At 45.1% G+C, this 26,493-nt stretch overlaps 1 protein-coding gene across 1 annotated transcript in view; it reads left to right on the top strand.

The window, feature by feature from the left end:
• Positions 1-26,493, top strand: part of LOC138249990 (gamma-aminobutyric acid receptor subunit gamma-3) — a 1,617,745-nt gene that overhangs the window by 1,543,829 nt on the left and 47,423 nt on the right. Inside the window, exon 5 of the mRNA XM_069204280.1 lies at positions 21,104-21,300. Within this exon, the coding sequence (XP_069060381.1) occupies positions 21,104-21,300 (197 nt within the window). The remainder of the gene's footprint in view (positions 1-21,103; positions 21,301-26,493) is intronic.

The following is a 26,493-nucleotide window of genomic DNA, read 5'->3' on the forward strand; positions in this document are numbered from 1 at the left end:
ACTCCGGGGCATTGTGGGGGCACAGCAAGCCGGATTCATCCTAGGTCGGTCATTGATATATAACTTTGGGACTCTCTTCGGCGCAATCTCTCATATCGATCCCAATACATGCACTACCACTGTGTTTCTAGATGCTGAAAAAGCTTTTGATTCGGTTGAGTGGAGGTTTAGTTGTCTGTGCTGCGGCATGTCAGAGTGGGTGATGCTTTTTGTGCAATTGATCTAGATACTCTATGCTAAACCTACCACACGTGTCTGAGTGAATGGGATGGTCTGGAATACTATGTCTATTACGAGTGGCCCTCTCAGAGTTGCTCCCTACTGCCATTATTTTATGCTCTGGTACCTCAGGAGATAAATGGCCAGTGCATTGTATCAACCCCCTTACTAACACTGTTGGGTTATGATAGGTGTTGGACTTTTTCCCTTATGCAGGGTCATCCCCAGTATTTGGCCTCCTTCCTCCTGGTTTTTCTGACCTCTCGCTCTTGGCTCTAGGACTCTGAGCACTTTATCACTGCTCACCAGTGATAAAGTGCAGGTGCTCTCCCATCTAAAGGTGGTATGATTGGCTTATACCTAATTGGCATATTTAATTTACCTATAAGTCCCCTGTACAGTGGTATCTCTATACCCAGGGCCTGTAAATTAAATACTACTAGTGGGCCTGCAGCGCTGCTTGCGCCACCCACTGAAGTAGACTTTCAAACCTGTCTCAGGCCTGCTAGCGCAGAGCCTGTGTGCGCAGTTTTCTGCCACAGGGACGTGGCATCCAAATTTACTTGTCAGGCCCAGAACTCCCCTTTTACTACATGTAAGTCACCCCTAAGGTACGCCCTAGCTAGCCCTGTGGGCAGGGTGCCATGTATGTAGAAAGGCAGGACATGCGCCAGGTTGCGTGGCCTGTCCTCGTAGTGACAAACAGCCTAACTTGGTGTCTCACTGCTGTAAGTGCTGTCTTCTCATAGGATTGCATTAGAAATGCCCTGCCTTACGTGTAAGGGGTATTGTCTGATTTATGAGGGGTAGCGTAGGCATGTTTAGTATGGTTGTGATGGTGATAATAAATGCTGCTTACTAGTGTGGGTGTATTTTTTATTACTATCACTGAAATGCCACTTCTAGAAAGTGCACATTTATCTGTGCTTATGACTCTGGTGTTTTGCAGCTTGACTCCAATCCACGTCTGGGCAGAGTGACAGTTGGGGCTTTGTGCATACTTTTCAGACAGCCTGTACACAGGGAGGGTGGAGGTGTCACAGAGGTGCATCTGCATACTGAATAGTCTTCCTGGGCTGAGAGAAGGGAGAGGCGAGGCACACCTACATTTGCAAAGGCTGTGCCCTGGCCTCACACAATAGGGTCGTTAACCCCCCACTGATGTTTGGAGCCTGTGCTGAAAGGAGAGAGGGGGCACTCCCAGAACCAGTTGTAACTGGCTGGAACCTCCTCTCCCTACCATTGCAAAACATTGTAAGGACTGAGTATAAGTATAGGGGAATTTTCCCCACAATTTGGAGACTCTTTGAACATCATGGAACCGGACACAGAAATGCTGGAAGGACGTACCAGGGACCGCCATGGACTGCTGCTGATGTGCTGACCTGTGACCTGCTTGGTCACTGTAAAGGACTTGTCATTTGCTGCCTTTCCCTTGTGCCGGCCTGTTGCTAGGGCCCCTCCACCTGTGGACCTTTTTTTTTTTTAACCTTTTGCTCCCCGGGGCAGGGTGCTGTGGCCCCTGACCCCTGCAGTGACCCTGAAGCACGAGAGGTGCTTCACTTGGTGCCTAATCTATTGCTGAGTAAAGCGCTTCCCCTTTATCAGCGCTTTTGCAAGAAAATCACCGCCGCAGCCTGGGCTGGTGACTGGGGCCTTAGCGCTGTGAAAAGCACTCTCATAATTGCCCCAAATCACTGCCATGACCTGGGCGTCATATTTGTATGCCGTTCAAGGATTGCGCTGTTTCCAGTGCCCCCGGGGCACCCAGAAAGGAGGATTGGAGCGAGCGTGCTCCAAATAGTGCCCAGGGGGCGAAGCGCACTTCTTAACGCGCCCCCGGGGCACTTGCAGGCACCATCCTTGGTGTTTGCTCCACTCGACAGCCCCGGTCGGGCTGAGAAGCAGCTCGCGCACCACATCGGGTGCGGCCGCGTAGGGAAGCAGGAGAAGAAGCCTCATCAGAGGCCCCTGCTCCCTTCTTCACTTTGGCAGCCGGACCGAGGACGAGGGCGGCTGCCTCCCACTAAGCAGGACACGAGGAGGAAAGGGAGTTCCCTTTCCCCCGGTCACTGCCCTAGGGGCGCACTCGCCCCAACTACTTGGTTGTCTTGTGGCTTTTGGGCCCCCCCTCTTTGGAGAGGGCCATTAGAGGCCCAGGGGGGCCCACAAGGATCACGGGTCCCCGGAGGGGCCCGTTTCAAACATTACAGAGAGGGTGCTGATTGCTCCTCTCCCCAGGAGCATCACGTGGCCCGTGAGCGCACAGGAGCCCCCATACTCCCCTCGCTAGGCACAGGGTGGCCCCCACATTGCGCAGAAGAGCGCCGGGGGGCCCTTCTTGGCCTCTTAGGCACTGGAGGTGCCTTTATCATCTACCAGGTATTTCAAAGGGACAATATATATCAGAAGTTCTTATTAGAGACTTTATTGCATTATATATTGCCTACATGTTTCATGATGTTTCTGTGTGCATATGCAAATGTTCCTTATATGGACATACTTGCTAATATGTTCTTCTAACTTGCCATATGTTTTCTAATGTTCCTATTATGGGCATTGTATGATATTCTTATGACAAGTGCTTTGGTGTATTAACGTGTTTTCCTGACTACTTCTTATGTTGCAGAATACTAAGTAACCTGTGTGTTAGGTGTGACTACTGCTCGTTTGCAGGGTAACTAATGTGTAATGTTCTGACAACTGCTAAGGTAGCAGGATAGTACTGATATGTGATGTTTGGTCTGATAATTGTGTTGTGTACAATATAGTATATTTTCATATAATCTGGTGTTGTGTTTCCTTTGTGGTGGGGATATTGCATCACATGTGCTGTGTGTGTTGTGCAAACACCTTACACATTTCCTCTGGGATAAACCTGACTGCTCGTGCCAAGCCACCAACGGGGTGAGCAGGGGTTATCTTGGACGTGTAACTCCCTTGCCCTGACTAGAGTGGGTAAGTTCTGCCTGGCTGAGGTGCATACCCTAGCCAACCAGAAACCCCATTTCTAAAAATAGGGATGTTCTGAAGACCTGTGGGGCGTGGTAACCCTGGGATTACTACTAGCACAGACAGGATGGTGATGTGCTGGGTGAAGGGTGCACTTCCGACACAGCAGGACTAGCACACAGACATGAAATAGTGTAATACTCAGTCTGACACTTATCATGATCTAATGCCGATCCTCAATCACCCAAACAATATCTGGAGACCTTACCAAGCATTTCTTGCATGTACAGAGGATGCTGGGACTGTAAATGCAGGGAAGGGTACCGGGGAGATATTTGCAGTGGACTAATTCTATTACCTGGTGTCTATCAGATAGATGAAGCTGCATGTACTATGTTTTGTAGTGTGCCCCCGGGGGTAGGTTGGTATCATCTGGATGTGTCTAAATGCAAAGATGTATGTGGTGGTGTCCGCTGATAGACCCACTAGTTTGGAGGGTATGTGTGACATGGGGACTGTGGTGGGACTGTTTGCTGCGTGTTGTGCCTTGCACTTTTGGTAACTACTGCAACTATTGCTCTGTCATCAACTTGCCTGTGTCAACTGCACGTGTACATTGTGTACCTCGCCAGTGATTGACATGCCATCATACACTGTATGGTTGCTGAAAATCTAAATAAAGTTAAAAAAAAAGATTAATTAACACTAGTCAGAAATGTCTCTGACCCCCCCTTTCTGAGGCATCTGTCTGACATTTGAATGATTTAGCCCTAGCCACACCAGCTTGCCCAAGTGCCTTTGGCCTTCTGCTTGCAGTCCTACCAGCAATCAATCCATTCTGACATGTGAGTAACATGTGAGTAACTATTCAAAGTACTGTAGGAAAGTAGGTTATTGGTCGATGGGGTTATTCACCCTCAGCTAGTAACAATACCAGAATCACTAATAGGTCCAGCGAAATCTCAGTAAATTAATCCTTGCTCAACCCTTGGTAGCTTAGCAAATGAGAAGTCAGGCTTAACTTAGGAGACAGTTAAGAGAAAGGTTTGGGTAAAGCATTTAATACCATCAAAAAAACACAACACAATAAAAATCAAACACCAATTTATAAGCATATGACATATTTTTATCTTTATAATGACACAAAAACAACAAAATCCAATGTAGAGAACTGGAGATATGAATTTTTGGAAGGATTAAATAACAAATGGTCCATTCCAGTGCCAAAAGGTTTAAAGAACCACTCACAGCTATCAGGTAGTGCTAGACCAGGACAAAGTTAAAGTTTTAGGCTGACCATAATGCAGTGTGGTCAGATAGGCTGAGGGCTAGGTCCTCGTCAAAAGTTTACCTTCAGACTAAGGGGGCAAGTACAAGTCTGGCAGTCACAAAACCACCAGACTTGCGGTGGCAGTTGGACCACCGTGGCGGGCTGACTACCACATTAAGAGACTGGCAGCCAGACCCGCCAGCCTACAACTGTCTCGGCTGGATCCAAGATCCTGATGGGCTGATGGCAGTCCTGGTTGTAATCAGCCAGGTTGGCACTGAACTCAGGAAACAGGCCAACACAGCAATGCAGTTGAGCAGAGTGGCAGTCCCTCCTGGCAGCACAGAGGTACTTCCTCTTGGCAGAATGTCCTCAGATCCAGATGTGAACAGATTTGGTGGGGTTTTGGGTTCAGTACTTATACCCAGTTGAGCCTTTGAAGTGGGAGAGACTTCAAAGAGAGGTCTTTGAAGGGCAAAAGGCCCCTGCTCTTCCTTCCCTGGCTCCAGACACTCTATGGAGCTCTTTTCGTGGGGACAGACACAGCCCTAGTTCGGTGTAAGTTTCAACTCCTTCCTCGCCCATTCCAGACATGTATTTAAAGACAGGCAGAGGTACAGAATGATTAAAGTAAGAAGATGCCAACTTTCCAAGAGAGGCATTTTCAGACTTACAATTTAAAATCCGACTTCACCATGAGTTCTGATTTTAAATTGTGAGTCTGGAGGTACCAAACTCTGAATTTCTATCTTTTCCTAATTGAAGATTACACTTAAAGGTTGCTTCAATGTAACCCCAAAGTTAACCTATGGGAGAGACAGGCTTTGCAGTAGTGAAAAGCAAATGTAACAGTTTTTTACTACCAGTACATGTTAAACTAAAAAGTACATGTCCAACATTTTAAATACACTGCACCCTAACTTTGGGGCTAGCTAGGGCCTAGCTAATGGATGTCTTATATGTAATACAATGGAAGGCTTGGGCCTGGCAAGTGGGTGCACTTGCAGGGTTGAAATGGCAGTTTAAAACTGCACACACAGGCTCTGCAGTGGCAGGCCTAAAACATTTTTAAGGGGCTACTGTAGCGGGTGGCACAGTCAGTGCTGCAGGCCCACTAGTAGCATTTAATGTAAAGACCCCAGGCACATATAATGCACTTTTCTAGGGACTAACAAGTAAATTAAATATGCCAATTGTGGATAAGCTAATATCACCTCTTTTAGAGTACAGCTAACCTGCACTATTGCACTGGGAAGCAGGTGTAAAGCGCACAGAATCCTAAAGCGAGAAAAAATGAAGTCAGAAAAACAAGAAGTCAGAAGGCAAAAGGTCAGAGGAAACCATGCGAAGGGTGCCAGGTCTACCACATGCACCCCCTCCCAGCTGAAAGTGGGGAAAGCAACCCAACCCCTTGGGAGTTCTCTTCACTAAAGTTGAAAAGCCTGGAGTGATCATCAGCATTGGTGTGGTCTGTTCCAGGACAATGTTCCACCATAAAGTCCATTCCCTGTAGGGAGATGGACCACCTCAATAGTTTGTTAATCTCATCCCTCATCTGCAATAATCATCTGAAGGGCCTGTGGTCTGGCTGAACCCAGACATGAGTGCCAAACATGTATGGCCTTAGCTTCTTCAGCACCCAGAGCACAGCAAAGGCTTCCCTTTTAATTGTGTGCCACCTCTCTTCCCTGGGAAGTAACCTCCTACTAATTAAGGCTACAGGTTGATCCAGACCCTCTTCATTTAGCTGTGTGAGCACAGACTGTATGCCATACACTGAGGTGTCTGTTCAGCACCACAACTTCTTGGGAGATGTTGGACGCCTTGAGCACAGGTGCTGTGCACATGGCCTCCTTCAGGGTATCAAAAGCTGCCTAACATGCCTCCGTCCAGATCACATGGTGTTGCTGGTTTTTGGAAGTCATCTCTATCAAGGGGAAGCAATGGTGCCATACCCCTTAATGAATCCCCTGTAATAACCAGTGAGACCTAAGAAGACTCTCACTTCTGTCTGAGTCTTGGAGGTTTCCAAGCTAGACTGGTTAAAATGTTGGCCTTGAGAGGCTGCACCTTGCCACCTCCAACTTGGTGACCCAAGTAGACCACTGTACCCTGCCCTATCTGGCACTTACTGGTCTTGAACAAGACAAAGGGCTGTTGGAGTGCTCAATAACCCCAAGGTCTAACATTTTAGAGATCTCCTTGATTTTAACCCTCACCTTATCAGGCAGGGGAGCGGTTCTTTCGCCTCTTCCACCCCATCTTCAGTTACCAAGAGCATGGTAATTTCAGATATCTCGAAGTAGAACTTCATGACCCGTACTTTTGGCAAAGTGGCATTCTGGGCATACCAGTGTTTCATGTCCTCCTGGCTACCTTCTAGGTTCTCTTGGGTGAGCTTCTTGAAACACACAGCCTGGTTGCAAAGGACCAGCATGTAGCTGACCACATTTTGGTGGGGGCTCTCCCAGAAGCTTGCTTTCAGCCCCCCTTTACAAGAGTGAGAGGTCCTCTCAGAGGGTGCCCATACAGAAGTTCAAAGGGGCTCTAGCCAATCCCTTTCTGTGGTATCCACCATAGGCAAACAACAGGCATGGTAGGAGGATGCCCCACTTATACCTCTTGGGTTCGGATGGACCCATAATCATGCCTTTCAGGGGTTGGCTGAACCTATCAATCAACCCATTGGTTTGGAGGTGGTAGGGAGTGGTGAAGTTATAGGTTTCCCCACACTCCGTCAATATGACCTTCATGTAAAGAGGTACCCTGGTCAGATACTATCTCCTTAGGGAAACCCACACTGGTAAATATCCCCATCAGTGCCCTGGCCACCCAGGGTGCAATCACTGTTCTCAGAGGGATAGCTTTCAGGTACTGGGTGGCATTGTCAACCAAGACCAGAACAAATCTGTTGTCTATGGCTGTCTTAGGATCCAGTGGCACAACTACATCGATGCCAACCTGCTCCAAAGGGCTGCCAATGAAAGGTAATGATTTTAGGGGGGCCTTGCACATTCCCCCTGACTTGCCTGGCAGGTTAACACGATCTACAGTATGCAGCTGTGTCAGGGAACATGCCAGTTAAAGGTCTTCCCTTGCCCCAAATGACCCACCAGTGGCACATCATTAGCCAGACCCAGCAGGAAGGATCTGTAGCACTGTACGACCCCCAACACACATATTGCACCAAGCTCAGGATCCTTAGGCTTACTATACAGGAGAACATTCTCCCAGTAAATCAGGTGCTTGCCAGGGGCATCACCAGGTGCCTGAGCCTAGGCATGTTGCTTAAGGCCCACAAGAGTAGGGCACTCCTTCTGCACCTAGCAGAACTCCTCCCTGGTAGGAACCCTTTCCTGCTGCCCATTGGACACCTTAGGCAGGCTCCCCTGTTAAGCTATGTTCTCCCCTGAAGGTACCAGGGTGTCCTCCTTTAAGGTCAGCCTGCCCCCATACTGTGGGGATCTCAGGAGTGTATTTTCTGTGCCCCTTACCCGTCATCTTTTTGGCAGTACCCTGGGCCATAGGATTGAGCTCCAGGTTCTCCAGACCACCCACTCAGGTAACCCTATCATCTCCAAGTGTGTCCTAAACTCCACCTCCTTCCAGACAGCATTCTCCAGGTTGCTGCCCAGCAGAACATCCAGAGGCATGCACAGACTCACAGCTACCTTCAGCAGACCTGAGACCCCCACTCAAAGGGAACCCAAGCCACTAGGCAGTACCTCTCATGATTGTCAGCAGCAACAACTGGGTGGAACATGTTAGGGACCACCTGCTCTGAAGACACCAGATGACACCTGATGGCTGTCATACTGGCTCCTGTGTCTCTCAGAGCCCCCACCCTCTGCCCATTGATGGACACCCACTGACTGTACTTTCTAGTATTATCAGGCATGTAGGTTTTCTGGACCATCTCTCCATCACCCAGGGACACTAGGGTTAACTGTACTTACTCCTCAGCACTATCTAGGGATGTCTCCTCTATACCTCTACACAAGCCAGCCTCAGTGATCGCCTGCCAGTGGGGAGCTGTGCCAGCTTGGGACACTTGGCATCTCCCCTGTGTTGCCCTTCCTGCTGACATTCAAAGCACTTCCTGGGAGCCTTCCCCGCAGACTTGTTCTCAGGGAACCATTTTTTCTTTTTCTCAGAAAGGGGAGAGGAGCCCTTTCCCACAGAACTAGTTTGGGGCCCTTTTGAGAACTCCTTGGTGTTTTTGCCCCCCCCACCTTCTTCTGGTAAGGACTCTTACCACCCTTGGCATGATCCCCCCCATATACCTTCTTACCTACCTGGGTGTTAACCCATTGGTTTGCATTCTTAGCAAGCTTCATGGGGTCATAGAGCTTACTGTCCACAATGTGCTGGCACGGATCTCTGAAACGAGAATTTAATAGGTACTCTGTTGAAAACAAATTGTACAACTCCTGGCAATCTTTTACCTCACTGACCTTTACTCAAACAATCCAGTGCCTTGCAAAAGGAATCTATACTATCCACTCAGGCCTGTTTTAGCTATCCCTGAATTTATGTCTATACTTTTCTGGGGTTAGACCAAAGTTCCAGATCTGAGCATCATTCATGGTGGGATACATCATCTGGTCATCCCTTAGCAGGGACAAGAAAGTACCCCTCCCTTTATCTGGGAATGAGCATCCACAAGCCAGCCCCTCAATCTGCTTTAGGGACCTTGTGCAATCATAGGGCAATCTCATATGACTCCAACCAACTTTCTATCTTTATGTCGTGTCACACCACAATATCAGACAACAAATTCTTGGGTATGTGGACCTTAGGAGACAAAGTATAATTGCTGCCAGGATCCTTGCTGGACTCTGCCTGCCAGACCTTGATGTCCAGCTCTCTCAGGCATAACTCCTGAGCCAACACCATCTTTTTACTGCATGCCAAATCTTTTCTGGCTCTACTTCATTTCCATATCTAGTTTCTTTTGGTTTGCCTCCATGTCCATGTCCATCCTTTTGTTGTGTAAGGCTTTTTCCTTCTCCAATTTCACCACCTTCAATCTGTATTTTCCATCTATCTGTCCTCCAGCTGCTCAGGGGACAGGCCGTTGGATAACAAATTGCTCCCTACCCTGGAAGGGCCGTCCATCTTGAGAGTAAGTTACTTGCCTCCTCCACAGATAGCAGCCCAAGACCTCCAGACATCCACTTCATCCTCAGTCTCCTCTGAGGTCTCATTTGCTGAAGCATGGTCTTCCCAGTAGCCTCTCAGTGCCTTTTGCAATTCTACCTTTTAGCTCCTTGAAGGCAGCCCAAAACCTCTACAGAACTCTCTGAGCTGGACTACTGTGTAATCCTCTATCTTAGCCAGCTAAAACTCCATCCGTTCAGGTGCAGATGCAAAACCTCCAACTAGAGACATGATGTAGAGTAAAACAAATACCAATCAGGAAAAATTTAAAAATCCAGAAATGCCAATTGGTGAGAACAGAAAAATATTCCAATTGGGATCAGAGATAATTGATTCGAATTGGTCTAGCTGCGACTAGTAGTGTACACTATATTACTGTAAGACACTGCACAAATACAAGTCCTATCCTAACCGCTGATCATCAATGTTAGAAACTGGGTCCTTAGTTGGCAAAGATATGTACCCTGTCCAAGTAGGGGCCACAATCAGAGCAAGTCAGATACAAAAACTAAATTAACCTGTGCTCACCTTCTGGTAAGTTGGACAGAGCAGGCAGCCTTAAATTAGAAGGCATTGCGCAAAGTATATGTGCAACACTTAATCACATAAGACAGTGACTAACACCACAAAAATACTGGGTTAGAATAAATGATAATATTTACCTGATTAACACAAGCCCAAAATGACAAAAATCCAATAAGTAGAAGTCGGGATATACATTATTAAAGATTAAATGTGAAAACAGTGCTAAGAAGAGAGGTGGTGAGGGACCAGGGCAAAGTTAAAATGCAGGCCGAGCGTGATGTAGGGTAGGCTGGCTACAGAACTCATGCAGGGTCCACTAAAACAGTACCTTTGGAGGAGCAATGCATCATCGGTGAGGGTATGATGTGTTGATTTTTCTCCCGCACACAGGGTGATGCCCAATTGTCAGTACTGTAGGAGTAGGTGTGATGCATCGCTGGCAGGCCGCGCAGAGCTTCATTGCTGGATGGCGTACTAATAAAGTCTCTGTTGTCGGGTTGCGGCTGCATCATCGACGGGGATGTGAAGTGTTGGTTTTTCTGCTGCTGCTGTTTTACCTCAGACAAGGGTAGGACTCACAGGGCAGAGTCCAACAGCACCAGGAGAGGTTTAAGCAGTCTTTGATGTCCGTTACTGCAGACAGCAAGAGGCAAGAAAGCCCTTTGAGATTCTTGGTTGCAAGGATATAGAGGGCCAGTCCAGTCCTTCTCACTGCAGGACAGAAGCAGCAGGCCACAGCAATGCAGTTGCAGAGTGGCAGTCCATCCTGGCAGTACAGCTGTCCTTCTTCCTGGCAGAGTGTCCTTGGTTCCAGTAGAGATCTGATTTGCAGGGACTTGGGGTCCAGCACTTAAACCCAAAAAAGGCTTTCATGTGAGGTGGACTTCAAAGGAGCTCTCTGAAGTGCACAAGGGTCAGTTTCATCCCAGCCCTGTCTGCCAGGCTATTTCTGGGGGGTGGTCAGTCCTTTGTGTGGAGACAAGACACCATCTATTGAAATGTAAGTACCAAGCCCTCTCTTTCCCTCTGCCCAGGAAGACCCACCAGTATGCAGGTGAATGCAGATGCAGCAGGGTGTCCTGTGTTTGTTGTTGTCTAGGAAGAATTCACAAAGTATAGCTGTCACCCAGCCCAACCCAGACGTATATTCAGAGATAGGTTGATGCACAGAATGGTTTCATGTAAGAAAATGCTAACTTTCTAAAAGTGGCATTTTTAGACTTACAATTAAAAATCCAACTTTACCATAAGTTGTGATTTTGAATTGTGAGTCCAGAGACGCCAAATTCCATTTCACTATCTCTTCCCTTTTGGAAATTACACTTAAAAGATGTTTTAAGGTAATCCCAATGCCATCCTATGGGCGAGGTAGGCTATGCAATAGTGAAAAACTAATTTAAGAGTTCTTCACTATCTTAGCTTGTTAAACTTAAAAGTGCATGTCCATTTTTTTAAAAACACTGCACCATGCCGTTTGGGCAAGCTAGGACCTACCTTAGGGGTGACTTCCATGTGATAAAAAGTAAAATTTGGGCCTGGCAAGTCGGTACACTTGCAGAGTTGAATTGGCAGTTTAAACTGCACACACCGGCTCTGCATTGGCAGGCCTGAGACATGTTTGAAAGGTTACTGTAGTAGGTGGCACAATCAGGCCCACTAGTAGCATTTATTTTACAGGCCCTGGGCACATCTAGTGCTTTACTAGGGGTATACTGTCACGATTTTCACTGGGCTTACCGTCGAAGTTGATGAGGGTTGGGGAACGACCCCGATTCCGGCAGGTTCTGCTCTGGCCGAGGTAGGGGCGACCCCTTCCGGTAGCCACAGTGCTGTTTGACAATAGCAAGCCACTACAGTCCATGCACTCCAGAAGGAGTCCCAGAGGAAAAACCCCAAAAGGGTAAAAAACCAACAACAGGAACTCCCTGAAACAGAAGGAGGACACCAGGACATTAGAACTGAAGATCCGAGAGTGCAAGAAAACTGGAGACGAAGACAGGTCAGGAATAACTGGATCCACAAAGGAAACCAGCCAGAGTGTGACTACCACCAAAGGAGTGTTGCAATGCAATGAGCAAGAAGCTGAATTCCCCTTATATACCCCTAGACAGGAAGTAGGAAACAGGAAGTAGTATAACAATGAATAAAGAACATGCGTCCAAACAAAGAAATGCATGCTGGCAAGAGAGGAAGTGAACAGCATGCTGGGAAAGGGAAAAGGCATGCATAAAAACACTACCATGTGCAGGTATCCGGCTTTTGCCTGTTGTAACCGGTAAGTGGTGAAGAAGAAGATTTCCTACATGCCAGAATGTTAAGCGCACTAAATGCGCTATGCGCGGCAGGGTCGGGGCCCAACTCGGGGTCTCATCTCCTGCCGCGTCTGCTCTTGCGGCAGGAACAAAAGAAGGGGGCGCGGCGAGTGCCGCGACCCCTGGCCAGACTCGTGGCTTCCCCCGCGGCTTGCATGCAGGCCGCGGTGTTTACCAAATGCCGCGCCGCGGCGGCCCATGCTTGCGTCCGCGGCTGCCGCGGCCGCCGCGGCATGACATATACAGGTAAAGTAAGTATGCAAATTGTGGGGAAGCCATTGTTACCATGTTTTAGAGTACAAAGTATCTGCACTTTAGCACTGGTCAACAGTGCACAGATTCCTAAAAGCCAGCACAATTGAGTCAGAAAAACAGGTGGTCAGGTGGGCCAAAAGTTAGGGGAACCACACCAAGGATCCCAGGTCTAATAGTCAACATCTTAGAGTACCTAAAATAAAAAGGTGACAATTGTGCCTGTGTCTCTGACTAACATAATCAACAGCTAATGAATCCCTTGAAGAACAACAAATGATTCAAGCACAGACTTGGCCAATTAAAACACCAAGATATAAAAGTAGAAAAACAGATGAGTAAACTTGATGATTATTACCACCTGATCAAACTGCCTGCCATTTGCACTCCAGAGGCTGAAAATCAATGTGCATCAAAGCAAAAAAGGAATACTTTCATGCTCACATTGAAGAGGCCGATAATTATCTTCGGGTTCACTGCTGTCCATCACTAGACTAATCAACAATGTCTTCTGCAGTGGTGCTATTCCTCAAGCTCTGAAACATGCCATCATCAACCTTGCCTTAAATTAATCCTCAGCTGAGTCTGACAAGCTATTGAATTCTATACTAATTTTAGACGTGTTATGTTTTGAGAGGATATTAGAAACAGTGGTCCCTTGCCAACTGCCCTTACACTTGGAATCAAATGGCATGCTAAGTGACTTTCATTCAGGTTTTAGACATCATTGGGCAGCATGGACAATGCTACTATTAATCATTGTGGAGCTGATGTTTAATTATAAGCTTTACCAGGGAACCCCTATACCTGATTTTATAAGTCCTCTTTACTGCATTTAATATCATCAGCCATCAGATGCATGTTGAAAGGCTGGCATTATCAACATGCATCAGTGGAACAGCATTGTTATAGTTTCTTCCTTGCCTCAAAACTTCAACCATCTATTCAAACTGGGACCATTGTTTTTAAGGTTCTACAACAACACATTTGGGGTATGTCAAGGATTGGCTTTGTCTCTAACACTACCCAGTTATTAAATGATGATACCCTTCTACATCCTGTATACCTACAACATAGGTAATAATATTGACACAGAGAATATTAGATTCATCACCGAAAACTGGCAGTGCTAGAATGGTGAAATAAATGAAATCCTGCATCTGTTGCCTTCGGCCCTACACACTTTGCTTTTGACTTGGCCTAGGTCACTGGGTTTTCTTCCACATCCGATGGCAAAAAGTGTGGGTAGCTGTTCAACAGCAAGTTCTTGAACACACAAATATATTCTGTTTCCAAAGGAGATTTTTCCATTTCCATTTGCTTAGAGGGGTTCTACCATCCCCCTGTCATTGTCTGAATACATCCATATCCTATCTGGCTTATTTCAATAACCTCTAAAAGAACTCCAAAGAAACCAGTATCATGAGGCCCATCTCCTGCTTGGCTTAGAGCAATATGACTCCATTATGGTGTCACTGGCATCCCTACTACGAGAAATTGGGTTACTGGTTTAGGGGGATTAAACCCTACTCAACTAGAACCCACATGTAATTAGGGCTGTGACCAGCTCTGCCCTACCACCATGACAGTGAGGGCCCATTTAGGCACACCTAATCTATCTATTGTGCATCGCTGTCTATGATGAATACACGAAGATTAACTGTCAGCTGTACCTAGTCATGTGACCCATAGACAGGCTGGAGGCACTAAATGGCAGGAAAATGCCAAGCTTCTTATAGTGACATTTTCAAAATTGTAACTTAGAATTTGACTTTACGACAAGAGAAGGTTTTTCATTATAATTCCAAAAACAACAAACCTGAATGGGTTACCTACAGCCATTTGGAAAAATATCACTTAATAAATGTAATAAGATAACTTCAATGTTATCCTATTGGAGAGACAGGTCTTGCAGTAGTGTAAAACAAATGTACGTTTTTGACTACCAGGACATGTAAAACTTAAAAGTACAGCTCCTACTTATTAAGTACCCTGCACGCTCCAACCAACTGTCTAGCGCCTACCCTAGGAGTGACTTACATGTATTAAAAAGTAAGGTTTGGGGCTGGTGAAAGGTAATACTTTGTTAGGCTGACATGGCAATTGAAAACTGCACACAGGCTGCACTGGCAGGCCTAAGACATGTTTAAAGGGATAATTACGTGGGTGGCACAATCAATGCTGCAGGCCCACTTGCACCCACAGGTAGTGCCTCTTTACTAGGGTCTTACAAGTACATTAAACATGCCAATTGGATATTAGTCAATACTACCATGTTTTAAGGAGGGAGCACAAGCACTTTAGCACTGGTTAGCAGTGGTAAAGTGTGCAGAGTCCTAAAGCCAGCAAAAACAAAGTCAGCAACATGGGGGGGTGGTATAGGCAAAGGTTATGGGAAACGCCTTGCTAGGGATGCCAGGTTTAGCACCTACAATACTTCCATTATGAGAAAGACTGAATTTTAGATCATTTATCACTTTATCAAATATTTTCACAGCTCATCATTGAACTATATTGTCAAGTTGTTAGTCACTTAGCTAGAAACTAGAAGTTTAAGGTATGCTATTCGGACAGTTCTGTCCATACAGCATGTCTGATGCAAGGAATGTGGAGAAAGATCAATTCATGTATATAGCTGGTGTGATGAATTGTCTATCACTGTAGCTTTTATTAGAAACCTACACTTTCTATTTCAGGAGGTCTCTAAAAACACAACCATTAACCAGACATTTGATCAGTCCAGTCCCATAGGCTAGCTCAAATGTATTCATCCGTTATTTGATTTGATTTAGGTTGTCTGTAATATTTATTAAACTAAAATAACCAAAGTAACAGTACATGATCACAAATAATATCTAAATGTTGAAAATGTCGATGCTAAAAAAAACCTAAGGCAGTACATCAACTAGGCTCTACCTTGCTATGTTTTAAAAGACACAAAAAAACAGTGTAATGAAAGCCATCCTCAGCTTGAATGGTTGACTCTTTATTAACAAACGCCCATTGTTTACAAGCACTGCACAATTCCAACGTGTCTCAAAGAGGCCCAAGAGGCTCACTAAGTTAACGCACCCATTATGGATTTCTGATGTGATCTGCACGTAGAAATAACAGTCCTATGTTGCCAATAAAAAGTATATATTGTATTCAACTGTTTAGAGAAGAACACTCCATTACAGGCTTTAGTTAGTCTGGAAAGTATCGATTGCAAAAATTAATAATCTGTGAAACACAGAAGTTACCAACCAAGCTCCCAAAGAAAGGCAGGGCCCAACTATGTACCCTACTACATATACAGGTTCTAGTATCTAGCACGATTCATTTATCACCAATAATACAAGTGGGTACCTATTTGAGCTCATGAGATGGCCTTCACGAGTAATGAAGTGAGCATCTGGCTTGCAATTTTGACCTCTTTGGTGCCAAGGCGTAAAACAACTCAGAGAAGGGTGCATTCTGTAGGCAATGTTATCATGAGCACAAAAATATGGCTGCAAGGGGTTAGATACCAACTACAGAAGTTCAACACATTTTTGATTATCACAAACGTAAACATAGAATAGATGCATCATTTATTGAGGAACCTTAGGATTAGCTACCTCTTCTGTATCAGAATCTCTGTCTTTGTCACTGACAGATCAAGGTAACCATATCTGTGAAATGAAATTTTTATCAGCATGGTTTAATGGAATATCTGCATGCATTTTGGGCATCACTCAACCCGAATTAGAAATCTGGGGCCAGATGTAGCAAAAATAAAAATTGCGACTCGCATTTTGCGAGTTGATGCGACTCGCAAAATGCGAGTCGCAAATTGGAATGCCAGAAAAAAAAGCGATCCGATTTTGCGACTCGCAGCCGGACTCACAACGCTGTGTGCGAGTCCGCAGTTTGCGAGGTCGCTGTTTGCGAGTGTGCAAAAACGAACTCGCAATTAGCGAGTGGGTGTCGCAAATTGCGAATACCTTCAAAATTGCTTGCAGATGCAGCAGAACACTCCAGAAAGCATACCAGAACACCCTGGAAACACTTCCTGGCACATGATGATGACATCACAGCCAGGAAGTTAACAAATACACCTGGGAGGAGGGCTCAACAGTGAGCAGTGTCTCTGCCAGTAGGGTGCTGAGGAGTGGTAGGCACAGCACCATGGACGCAGCAGGGACCAGCCAGGCTGGCAGGAGGGGCAGGAGATCATAGATAACAGCCAGGACAGAGTCATGTGGCACATGGCGTTAATGTGCCACATGACTGGTTGGCATTTTCCTGCCCATGGACAATTTCAACTTGTATATAGTTTCTTCATGACATTAATAAAACAGTTATTTTTGTTCCACTTAACAAATGGTTAATAGGTGAGTATGGTGGGAGTTGACACGTACCGTCCAGAATATTGCGTTGCAATGTGGTCCCGTCTCAGTCTGCCTTGATTAGCTAGACTCCAATCCCCATGATGGCGATGTGGTTGTTCTTGCTCTTCATCATCAGGATCTGGGTCTGCAGGGGTGAGAGGTAGCCCACGTCGGGTGGCTATGTTGTGGAGGATGGCGCATGCGACCACAATTTTGAAAGCGGTAATGGGGGTGTATTGGAGGGCGCCTCTGCTGCGGTGGAGGCATCGGAATCTTGCCTTCAGGAGTCCGAAGGTGCGCTCTATGAGGTTCCTGGTCCTCTTATGCGCACTGTTGTATTGCCTCTCTGAATCATTGCTGGGTGTTAAAAATGGAGTCATGATCCATGGCCTTAGAGCATATGCACTGTCACCTGTTGGGCACAAAAGTACACTGTTAGTAAGTCCAGATAGTTGTGCACAGTGACCTGTGTGTATGTCTGCAAGGTGTATGCAGCTCTACCTAGGAGGTATCCGTCTCCAAACTCCCCACGTTCCAGGCGTTGATGTATCCCACTATGTCTAAAAATGTATGAGTCATGGGTACTGCCTGGAAACTTAGCTACGATGTCCGTGATGACGTAATGGGCATCACAAACAACCTGTATGTTGAGTGAGTGGGTACACTTTCTGTTGCGGAAAATATGTTCCAGATTAGCGGGGGGCATATTTGAATGTGTGTCCCATCTACACATCCAATGACATGGGGGAAGTGGGCAATGCGGTAAAAGTCCAGCTTCGTGCTGTTAATTTCTGCCTCATTCCTTGGTAAGTATATGAACTGAGACCTGTGCGCTACTAAGGCATCTAGGAATGCCCTGAGGAACCTTGACACTGCACTTTGGGATACCCCACCTGCCACGGCAATGACCCCCTGATAGCTCCCTGAGGCCAAGAGGTGCAGTGCGCATACTACTTGCACATGCGTAGGGATGGCGCAGCCACGCAGAGTCTTGTGTTCTAGCTGTGGTTTTAGTAAATCTATTAATTCTAGAATGGCAGCGCTGCTAAGGCGGTATTTATCATAGATCTCCTCTTCAGTTTCCTGGAAAAGGGTCTGCCTTGTTCTATATATCTTCTCCTGTCTGTGGCCCCTCCTCCTCCTCTGCTGGGCTGCGTAGACTCACCTCCTCACTGCTATCAGGTATATGTCCGCCATCTTGAGTGACCCAGATGCCTTCTGGGTCTCCTTTTATACTTTGGTAATGGTTACCACCTGCTCTGAGTTAGTGGTAAATGCGACTTGCAAACTGGGCTTTTTGCGACTAGTCGCAATTTGCGAGTTGCAATTGCATAAGGTTTGCGACTTGCAAATTGCGACTTGCAATTTGCGGGTCGCAAAATGGGGTCGCAACGGATGCGACTCGCAAACGGGTCCCATCGCTTTTTGCGAGTCGGAAATAGGCTTTTTGCATCCCATTTCCGATTTTGCACTGTCGCAAATTGCGAATCGGCCCGTTTGCGAGTCGCAAACGTTTGCTACATCTGGCCCCTGCTTCCTTATATTTGCAAGACCAACTCAAGTGCTGATTCAAGGAAAATACATACCCCTTCCACTATACTTCTGTGAAATGTAGTGTGTAGCCTATATGTTACAATTCAAAGGAACAAATCCCAGCATTTTACGGTTGTAAATCTGAGCACAATCAAATTGTGGGAAACAGTCTGTAAACCGTTGGTGAGTACATACACATATCTGAGTGTGTGGGTTTTCACCATAATTTACATTCCTGCACACCTGAAATACACACTTTGATAACTCTGCCTCAACAGGTATGACAAGACATTCTGCTGCACATGTATGTTGTTTACAGCAATCAGATTTTTAGTTGAGATGGTCATTGGTCCACGTTGTACAAGTCAGAATCTTAGAATTCCACACGTGCATGTCAGTTTCATTCACATGTAAGTTTCACAGAAGTGTCCAAAATGTTTGTGAATCAGACTGCACTCAATTCACAAAGAAAGTAGTGAACAAGCACTCACATATTTATTCAAATTGGTCAGTGCAGATTAACTTCTGTGATTCACAGACATTCACAAGACTAGACACTTAAAACTGTGTAGGTGCAGATTTACATATGTATTTTTCGGAACGCCATGTGAAATTCCTATTGGGATCCTATTCCCAATGTACATAGGTTTCCATAGTAGTGAGCTGTTCACAGTGGACAAAGTATCCCTTGTCTACACAAATATTTTTTCCACATGATAAATATTTTTCCACATGGGGAAACCATTTCCTCAAACCCCCCACCCTGCAAATCTGGAGGTGATGCAGACTGATCTCCATCTTTGAAAAGGATTTACGTCATTCCTCTGCTGGAGGTTATACACAACCCTTGCCAGAGGAAAGGGGAATGAGAGATGTTTATGACTGCTTAAAAATGTCCATGTTTTTTGGTGTATACAAACTTTCAGGGCTAACTACATCTTAGAACTCCAATTTTCCCACCCTTTGAATTGGATTTATGAGTGTGCGGTGCTCCATAGATATGGTTGTGATAGATGATTTACACCTGTTAGGAATCCCTTTATGATTCCTGGCATGTGTAAGTAAAAGTTAATTTGCTCATAAACTAAAACTTACATTTCAACCCCAATTTCCTTTGGAATAGGGCTCATATATTTTATATAGTACAAAGAAAATCTGATTATATAGAAGATGAGATTATGCAAAAAAATTACTTGAAAAAGCATACTTTGATGTTCTGTGACAGATTAATTTGTCAGTTTTGTGCACCTTTTTCTTTCCTCCCCTCTCCTCTGAACACTCACTAAGGGCCTGATTACGAGTCTGGTGGTCCAAGGACTGCCAGACTGGCAGTGACGGTCGGACCGCCGCACTCCAGGTGGTCTGACTGCCACATTACGATTCTGGCAATCGGACTGCCATGGGATCACCCTACCCACTGTGAACATGGTTCTCGACGGGCCGACGGCGGGCTGACACGTGATCGACCATGGGGGCGCTGAACTCAGCACCACTGTGCTGATCACGCCTCCTGTTTCTGCCAGCCTTTCCATGGTGAGTACCCTGCCATGGAAAGGCTGGTCAGAAACACAGCTCAGGGGGCCGCAGGGTGCCCACTTGCTAGAACCATCTGAATGCTCACTGTCTGCCTTGCTGACAGTGTGCATTCGTAGGGTGCAGGTGTGCTACGGTATTGGCCTCGGGAGCTGAGGCCAATACCGTAGCACTGTTCTCACTGGTTTAACTAGCGGGAACATCGTAATATGACTGGGGAGGAGGCAGCTAGTATGACGCCTGCCTCCTCCCTGCAACTTTGGCTGTCGGAGTTTTCCTACTGCCAAAGTCATAATGAGCGCTAAGTAATTCCGTGTGATTAGGGATTGAAGGGCAGATATCCACAGATGTGTGTCTGTCGTTCCATTAAAAAATATTTTACACTAAGGCCTCCAACACAGGAGTCTCCAAATGATGATTAGGCTAGAAACAGAAGTTGGTATGAGGAATTATGAAATCCACAGTATCAATGTCACACTGACATTTTGACTTCAATAAGCAGTCAAAATCACTGTGTGAAAATCCAGGAGGATTAGGAATTACTAGGGCAATCGGACCCAGAATGAAAGATTTCTGGGAAATTCTTCATTTTTTAGGTGCCCTATAGGATCCCACTTATGGTCCACCCAATAACTCTGGAGTAACCTACTGGTATCACTGGTATTGATAATTTCGAGAGGCTGAATTTAAAAGGATTACTATGTCATTCGTAATGAGGGCCTTAGCATTATACAGATAGGCAGATTTTCACCAAAAGATGGAGCTTCTCAATATTTTAGTAGAAAGGTAGAAGAAATTTCAGAGGGTAGTGACCAACACACACAATTACGCATAATCACAGACTCACATTAGCATACGCACACACACCCACACAGACACACTCTCACTTACTAAACTGTTGAGCGATGTCAGCGATCCAAATATTTAAACCAGGACATAAATGAGATGCTTTATGTTGTCTAATCACTGCTGAATAAAATGCATTTTTTGCCTAGGTATCACCACAGTGTTGACGATGACAACACTGAGCACCATTGCACGGAATTCTTTGCCACGAGTGTCCTACGTGACGGCAATGGATCTGTTTGTGACAGTGTGCTTCTTGTTTGTGTTTGCTGCTCTGATGGAGTACGCCGCCCTCAACTACTACTCAAGCTGCAAAAAACCCACGTGCACCAAGAAGAAAAAATCGGTAAGCTGCATGTTTACTACAAGTAAATAAAATATGTAATGAATAAGAATAACAGAGGTAAGATTCACAATGCTAAAGGTGCATTGCAGAAGTGGATGAAGCAACCCTTATAAAAGATATCCGATTACTAAACTGGTTAAACATTTTATTGTGTCGACGTGTGTTATTTTTTAGTAAAGCACTATCACATTTTTTCAGACATTGATCTAGCAGTTAAAATCTGTGCCAAATTTAGGTCTCAGTCCAATCATAATGGTAAAATACCTTAAAGGAAAGCCATAGCTTCGCACATGGTGCACTTTGCACTCACAAAAAAATTAATTTTTGTCCACTGTCTCTGGTGAGCAGAAGTCCACTGCATCAAAAGCAGGTTGATCTGAATAGAGAAAGAAAATTTGGCCTGAAAATAGGTGGCATGCGCATCAAAAATAGAATAGTTAAACCTCTTTCAAAGAGAGGGACAGAAACTACATTATAAAGAAGATAAGCAGTTCTCGTCACAGATCCCGCCCGTAATGGATAGAGATAAAATGGCTCAGATGAGATTTAAGAAAAGAGGAAAAACAGGCTTAAAGTCCTAAAAAGCAATATTAGTGATTTAATAGCCTCCTTCTGTGAAATACTATAAGCTGGAGAATTAATTGGAGAAACTTATTTACAGAAAATATAAGGCACCCATGCTAAACTTAGGTGTGTGTAAAATAAGAAATGAATAAAAGAGAAATATCAGTCTGATCAGGACTGGTGAAATGTTACCTGAGTTATGGGTAGATTTGTAAGTTTACAGGCAGGAGATGGATTTTGGGTGTTCCCAGATGGAACTGCATTTAAAAGCTGATAAAGTCCCACAAAGTAAACACCTACAAACACAAAGCTATTTGGGTATCCACTAACTTTTTGCAAGTAGATTGGTACCAAGAAAATATATGCAATTTGCTTCTGTCAAACTCCGTAGTAGGTGAATTTCCAGTCTGAGGATAGTAAGGAAGCCCCCACATACAAATTTAACGAAGTTTTCCTGGAGTTACAAGTGCAATGTAAATGGGTAAAAGAACATCTTTGTCACATTTACACATTTAAAGCCCACTTTCAAAAATAATTAAATCTGTACCCTAAGGTTTATGTTGTCATGTAAGTGTAGATTTAGGGGCTGATTTAGAGTGGGATGGGCAATCCGCCATCCACCAGAAGAGCAGTGGTAATGACTTCCGCTGCCCAGTTAGACAAAGGGCCTGATTATGATCTTGGAGAACAGGGATACTCCTTCACAAACGTGACGGATATCCTGTCCACCATATTACAATCCTATTATGTGCTATGGAAATCGTAATACGGTGGACGGAATACATTTTCACAATTGTAACAGAGTATTCAATCCGCCAAGATCGTATTTAGGCCCGAAGTAACTGCATGGCGGCTCCTGTACAGAAGCCACCACCACAATGGTTTCTCTAATGGCATCCAAACTTTGCCCAGCAGATGCCATGTTTCATGCAGCTGCAAAAAAAAATCTCAAAGCAGGAGTTTGCTTAAAAGAAATAAAATGACCCTGACACCCTTGGATTGTTCACCCAGGATGACAGACTCACTTTTTATTTTTTTTATTTTCAGTACCGGTAGGCTAACCTGGCAGCAACATGTCCATCAGGCTGCTGGTGTGTTTACTATTTAAAACAAATGTTTGAGAGTTGACAATAGTTCTCGGGACCACTGCTTATGACACTCTGCATTGGGTATCCATAGTACGTTGAGGATGTGTTGGCAATTTCCTTTCCTGTACAGAATACTCGTATTCAGAGTGTGAGCAAATTAAGATGAGTCTCCCATCCATTATTGTTACGTAGTGTAAGAATTAAGCTATCCTGTTGATATTTACGTTTGGACCCTACAGTTCACATAGAGCACCTGGCAAAGATATGTGGCCATGAAATACGGGTAACGAAGTATCCACAGATTTCCACTGTTCCCTAGATGAGGTACTCTGGGAGATGACAGCTGCCGCTGCTATTATGCCATGATTTCTGTTGCTGGAAGGTATAGTGAACACTGGACCTTTGCATGTGTGGGAATGACCAAGCTCCACTGTGTGTGTCTGCCTAGCCCAGACAGTAAATTATCCGTGAGGCATAGGATGACTTACCTTCTAAACCTCTACCTGGCACAGGCCTCCGTCTTTGTAAGGCCACAGCTTTTAATTCTGTCTGAAAATGCTCTCCCTTCTCCTCTTTCTATTTTTATGAGATAGAAGTATGCAGATCCTCCTCACCATGACTTAGAGGGATGCCATTTTTAACGTTTGTTTTGTTTTTTGGGTACACTTTTGTAACTTACACATAGATAACACTGTTTTCACTTTTTGGTAATTTGGAAGTGCAATTCGGTTTTTTTTCTGTGACTAATCACAAATTACAACTGGTCTGTGCATGTTTACAATTCACTGATTGTAATAACGTAGTCACAATTTACAGTCACATTTTGCAGCATCTATAATTATTTGTTATTTTGTGCTGTTTTGCATTTTTGGGGATTTCGTACCTGGCTGAGAGCTGTTTCTGCACCACTAACTGAGCTTGCAACTGCACTGCAATTTGCAGTTGTTTGATACAACAGGACCCAAGTCTATTGATCAAAGTGAAAATAGTCAAGTGGGACAAACTACACTGTATTCACCAGCTGAGTGAAGTTGTGGTATGACATTTTCTTGGTGCATAATGAAGTGTGGAGGATCTTTGGAGGTTGCTGTGAACATTTTTGCTTTTCCCTTGGAGAATCTAACATTTACAATACTCTGCTCTGGAAAAAAAAAATCAGATTGGAGTTTTACATGATTTAGAGAGGAAAATAAAAAACAACCCTTGTAGAGGAATGCTGAATATACCGGAGAATCCCCTGGTTAAATTATGTCCATCATACTATTTGTATAATGCAGGAAGTTCAACCGACTGGGCAATTATTTCTTGGGTTAGAGCTGGCTAGAAATGAAACGTCAGGTTTCTGAAAGAAAAAGCCAATCCTGAGGGAAAATCCACTGCCTGGGTTTGCTCCTCCCTAATGTCCATATGTTAAAAGACTTTCAGCCGGTAGGGTTTCGAACATATTTAGCTCTTCCTCCAGAAATTAGAGGATTTTCTATTGCCACAAACTCTAACTTTACCAACCTAGTCACTTTGCACAGAACCAAGAAGAGCACGCTCCTGATGGATGCGAACATTGGAGCAAACTAATCTGTTGTTGCTAGCACTGACTGTCATTGAGGATTTGCCTAGCTCTGAATATTCCATGTTTGGACAAAATATCATTAAAAAAATATCGGGAGGTAGAGCTATCAGAAATTAAATATTGTGATACGCAAATGTTGTGATGCAGAAATATTGTTGACAACAATGTAGGGCAAGATGTACGACCATTTTTAGCAGCCGCAAACAGAGATTCAGCCTATTTGCAATTGCTCAATGTGCTCTGGCATGTACAAACCCTGTTTTTCGAGCCAGTAACCTATTATTAACTTGAAAAATAAGGTGTGCAAGTCATTAATAGGAAGAGACTGCCAATGGTGTGTTGCAGGGGGATATATGATTGTTCAGTGATCAGAATGTGGTCTTAAAAGAATCACAGCTTAGCGCCTACTTCAAGTGGGTCGTAAGTCAGTTACAATTCACTTTGTGAATAGTAGCAAAAATGTTTTTTAAGAGCAGGCAGTGATCCCAGGACCACTGCCTACCCTTCAAAAACTGAAACAGAAATGTTTCATTTTTCTTTTTGAAATGCATCCTGTTTTCCTTAAAGGAAAATGGGTGACATTTAAAAAAAAAGTTGCTTTATTTAAAAGCAAAACAAGACATGGTGGTCTTCTGTCCCCAGCAGGCCCTCATCCCTGTGTTGTTACCCATGCCAAATGGGTCGCAAATTGTAACCTGCCTCATGAATATTGATGAGGCAGGTCAATTCAGACTCCAATGGGAAACACAAAGGCCCTCATTATGACATTGGCGGTAAGTGCTGCTTACCTCCGTGCTGGCTGCCACTAACATACCACGACCGCGGCAGTATACTGCTACGCGTATTATGACCCACACCTAGAAATCTGCCACTGTACAGACACACACACAAGTCAGCCAGCCCAAAGGTCAGTGATAAAATGTGGTACCAAAACCCACACCGTTACGCCTACAGAAATACGGCCAGCATTATGACCCACAAATCACCGTGGCGGACATTCTACTGTGGTAAACCATTGGAGGTACAGACTGCTGCGCTCAAAATACACACACACATGCAAAACAACACCACATTGGACAATTCAAAATACACACACCTGACACACATACACACACCACACCCACACACCCACACCAATATAAAACACATACGCACACTACCCACAACCCTTTGCAAAAAAAAAGATTGACAACTGAGAGAGAGACAAGCCAGGAACACCCACTGAATCAGAGTCACAAAACCCCATCCCCCATATACCATCCACGCACCTCACAGCACACACCTCAACACATTATCCCACACACCCTCACACACACCACTCACACTACACCAAAGGCACCACAAAGACACCCCAGGTTCTCAGAGGAGGAGCTAAGGGTCATGGTGGAGGAAATCATCTGGTAGAGCCACCGCTATTCAGATCACAGGTGCAGCAGACGTCCATTGCTAGGAAGATGGAGCTATGGCGGAGAGTCGTGGAAAGGGTCAAAGCCGTGGGACAGCACCCAAGAACAAGGGTTGACATCAGGAAGAGGTGGAACGACCTACAGGGGAAGGTGCGTTCCGTGGTAGCAAGACACTAGATCGCTGTACAGAGTACTGGCGGTGGACCCCTACCTCCTCCCCCACAACTAACAACATGGGAGGAGCAAGTCTTGGCAACCATGCATCCTGAGGGCCTGGCAGGAGTAGCAGGAGGACTGGACTCTGGTAAGTATATTCTTTACTACTTTATCCCCCCCTACCTGCATGCCATCCCAAATTCCTACCCCTACCCTCACCCCCGTCACACCACCACCTCACATATATCCAACCATCACAACCCACCCATCCCAATACCAAGCCCTGCATGCTACACCAATGCATGACCCCCATCACAGACCTGCATGGACAGCCATCATCACAGCATGCACACTAGTGACAATCACTTAACCAACCAAATCACAACTCACACAAGCCAAAGCTGCCTTGGTA

The sequence above is a fragment of the Pleurodeles waltl genome, chromosome 8, assembly GCF_031143425.1.
Source record: "Pleurodeles waltl isolate 20211129_DDA chromosome 8, aPleWal1.hap1.20221129, whole genome shotgun sequence".
Lineage (NCBI taxonomy): Eukaryota > Metazoa > Chordata > Amphibia > Caudata > Salamandridae > Pleurodeles > Pleurodeles waltl.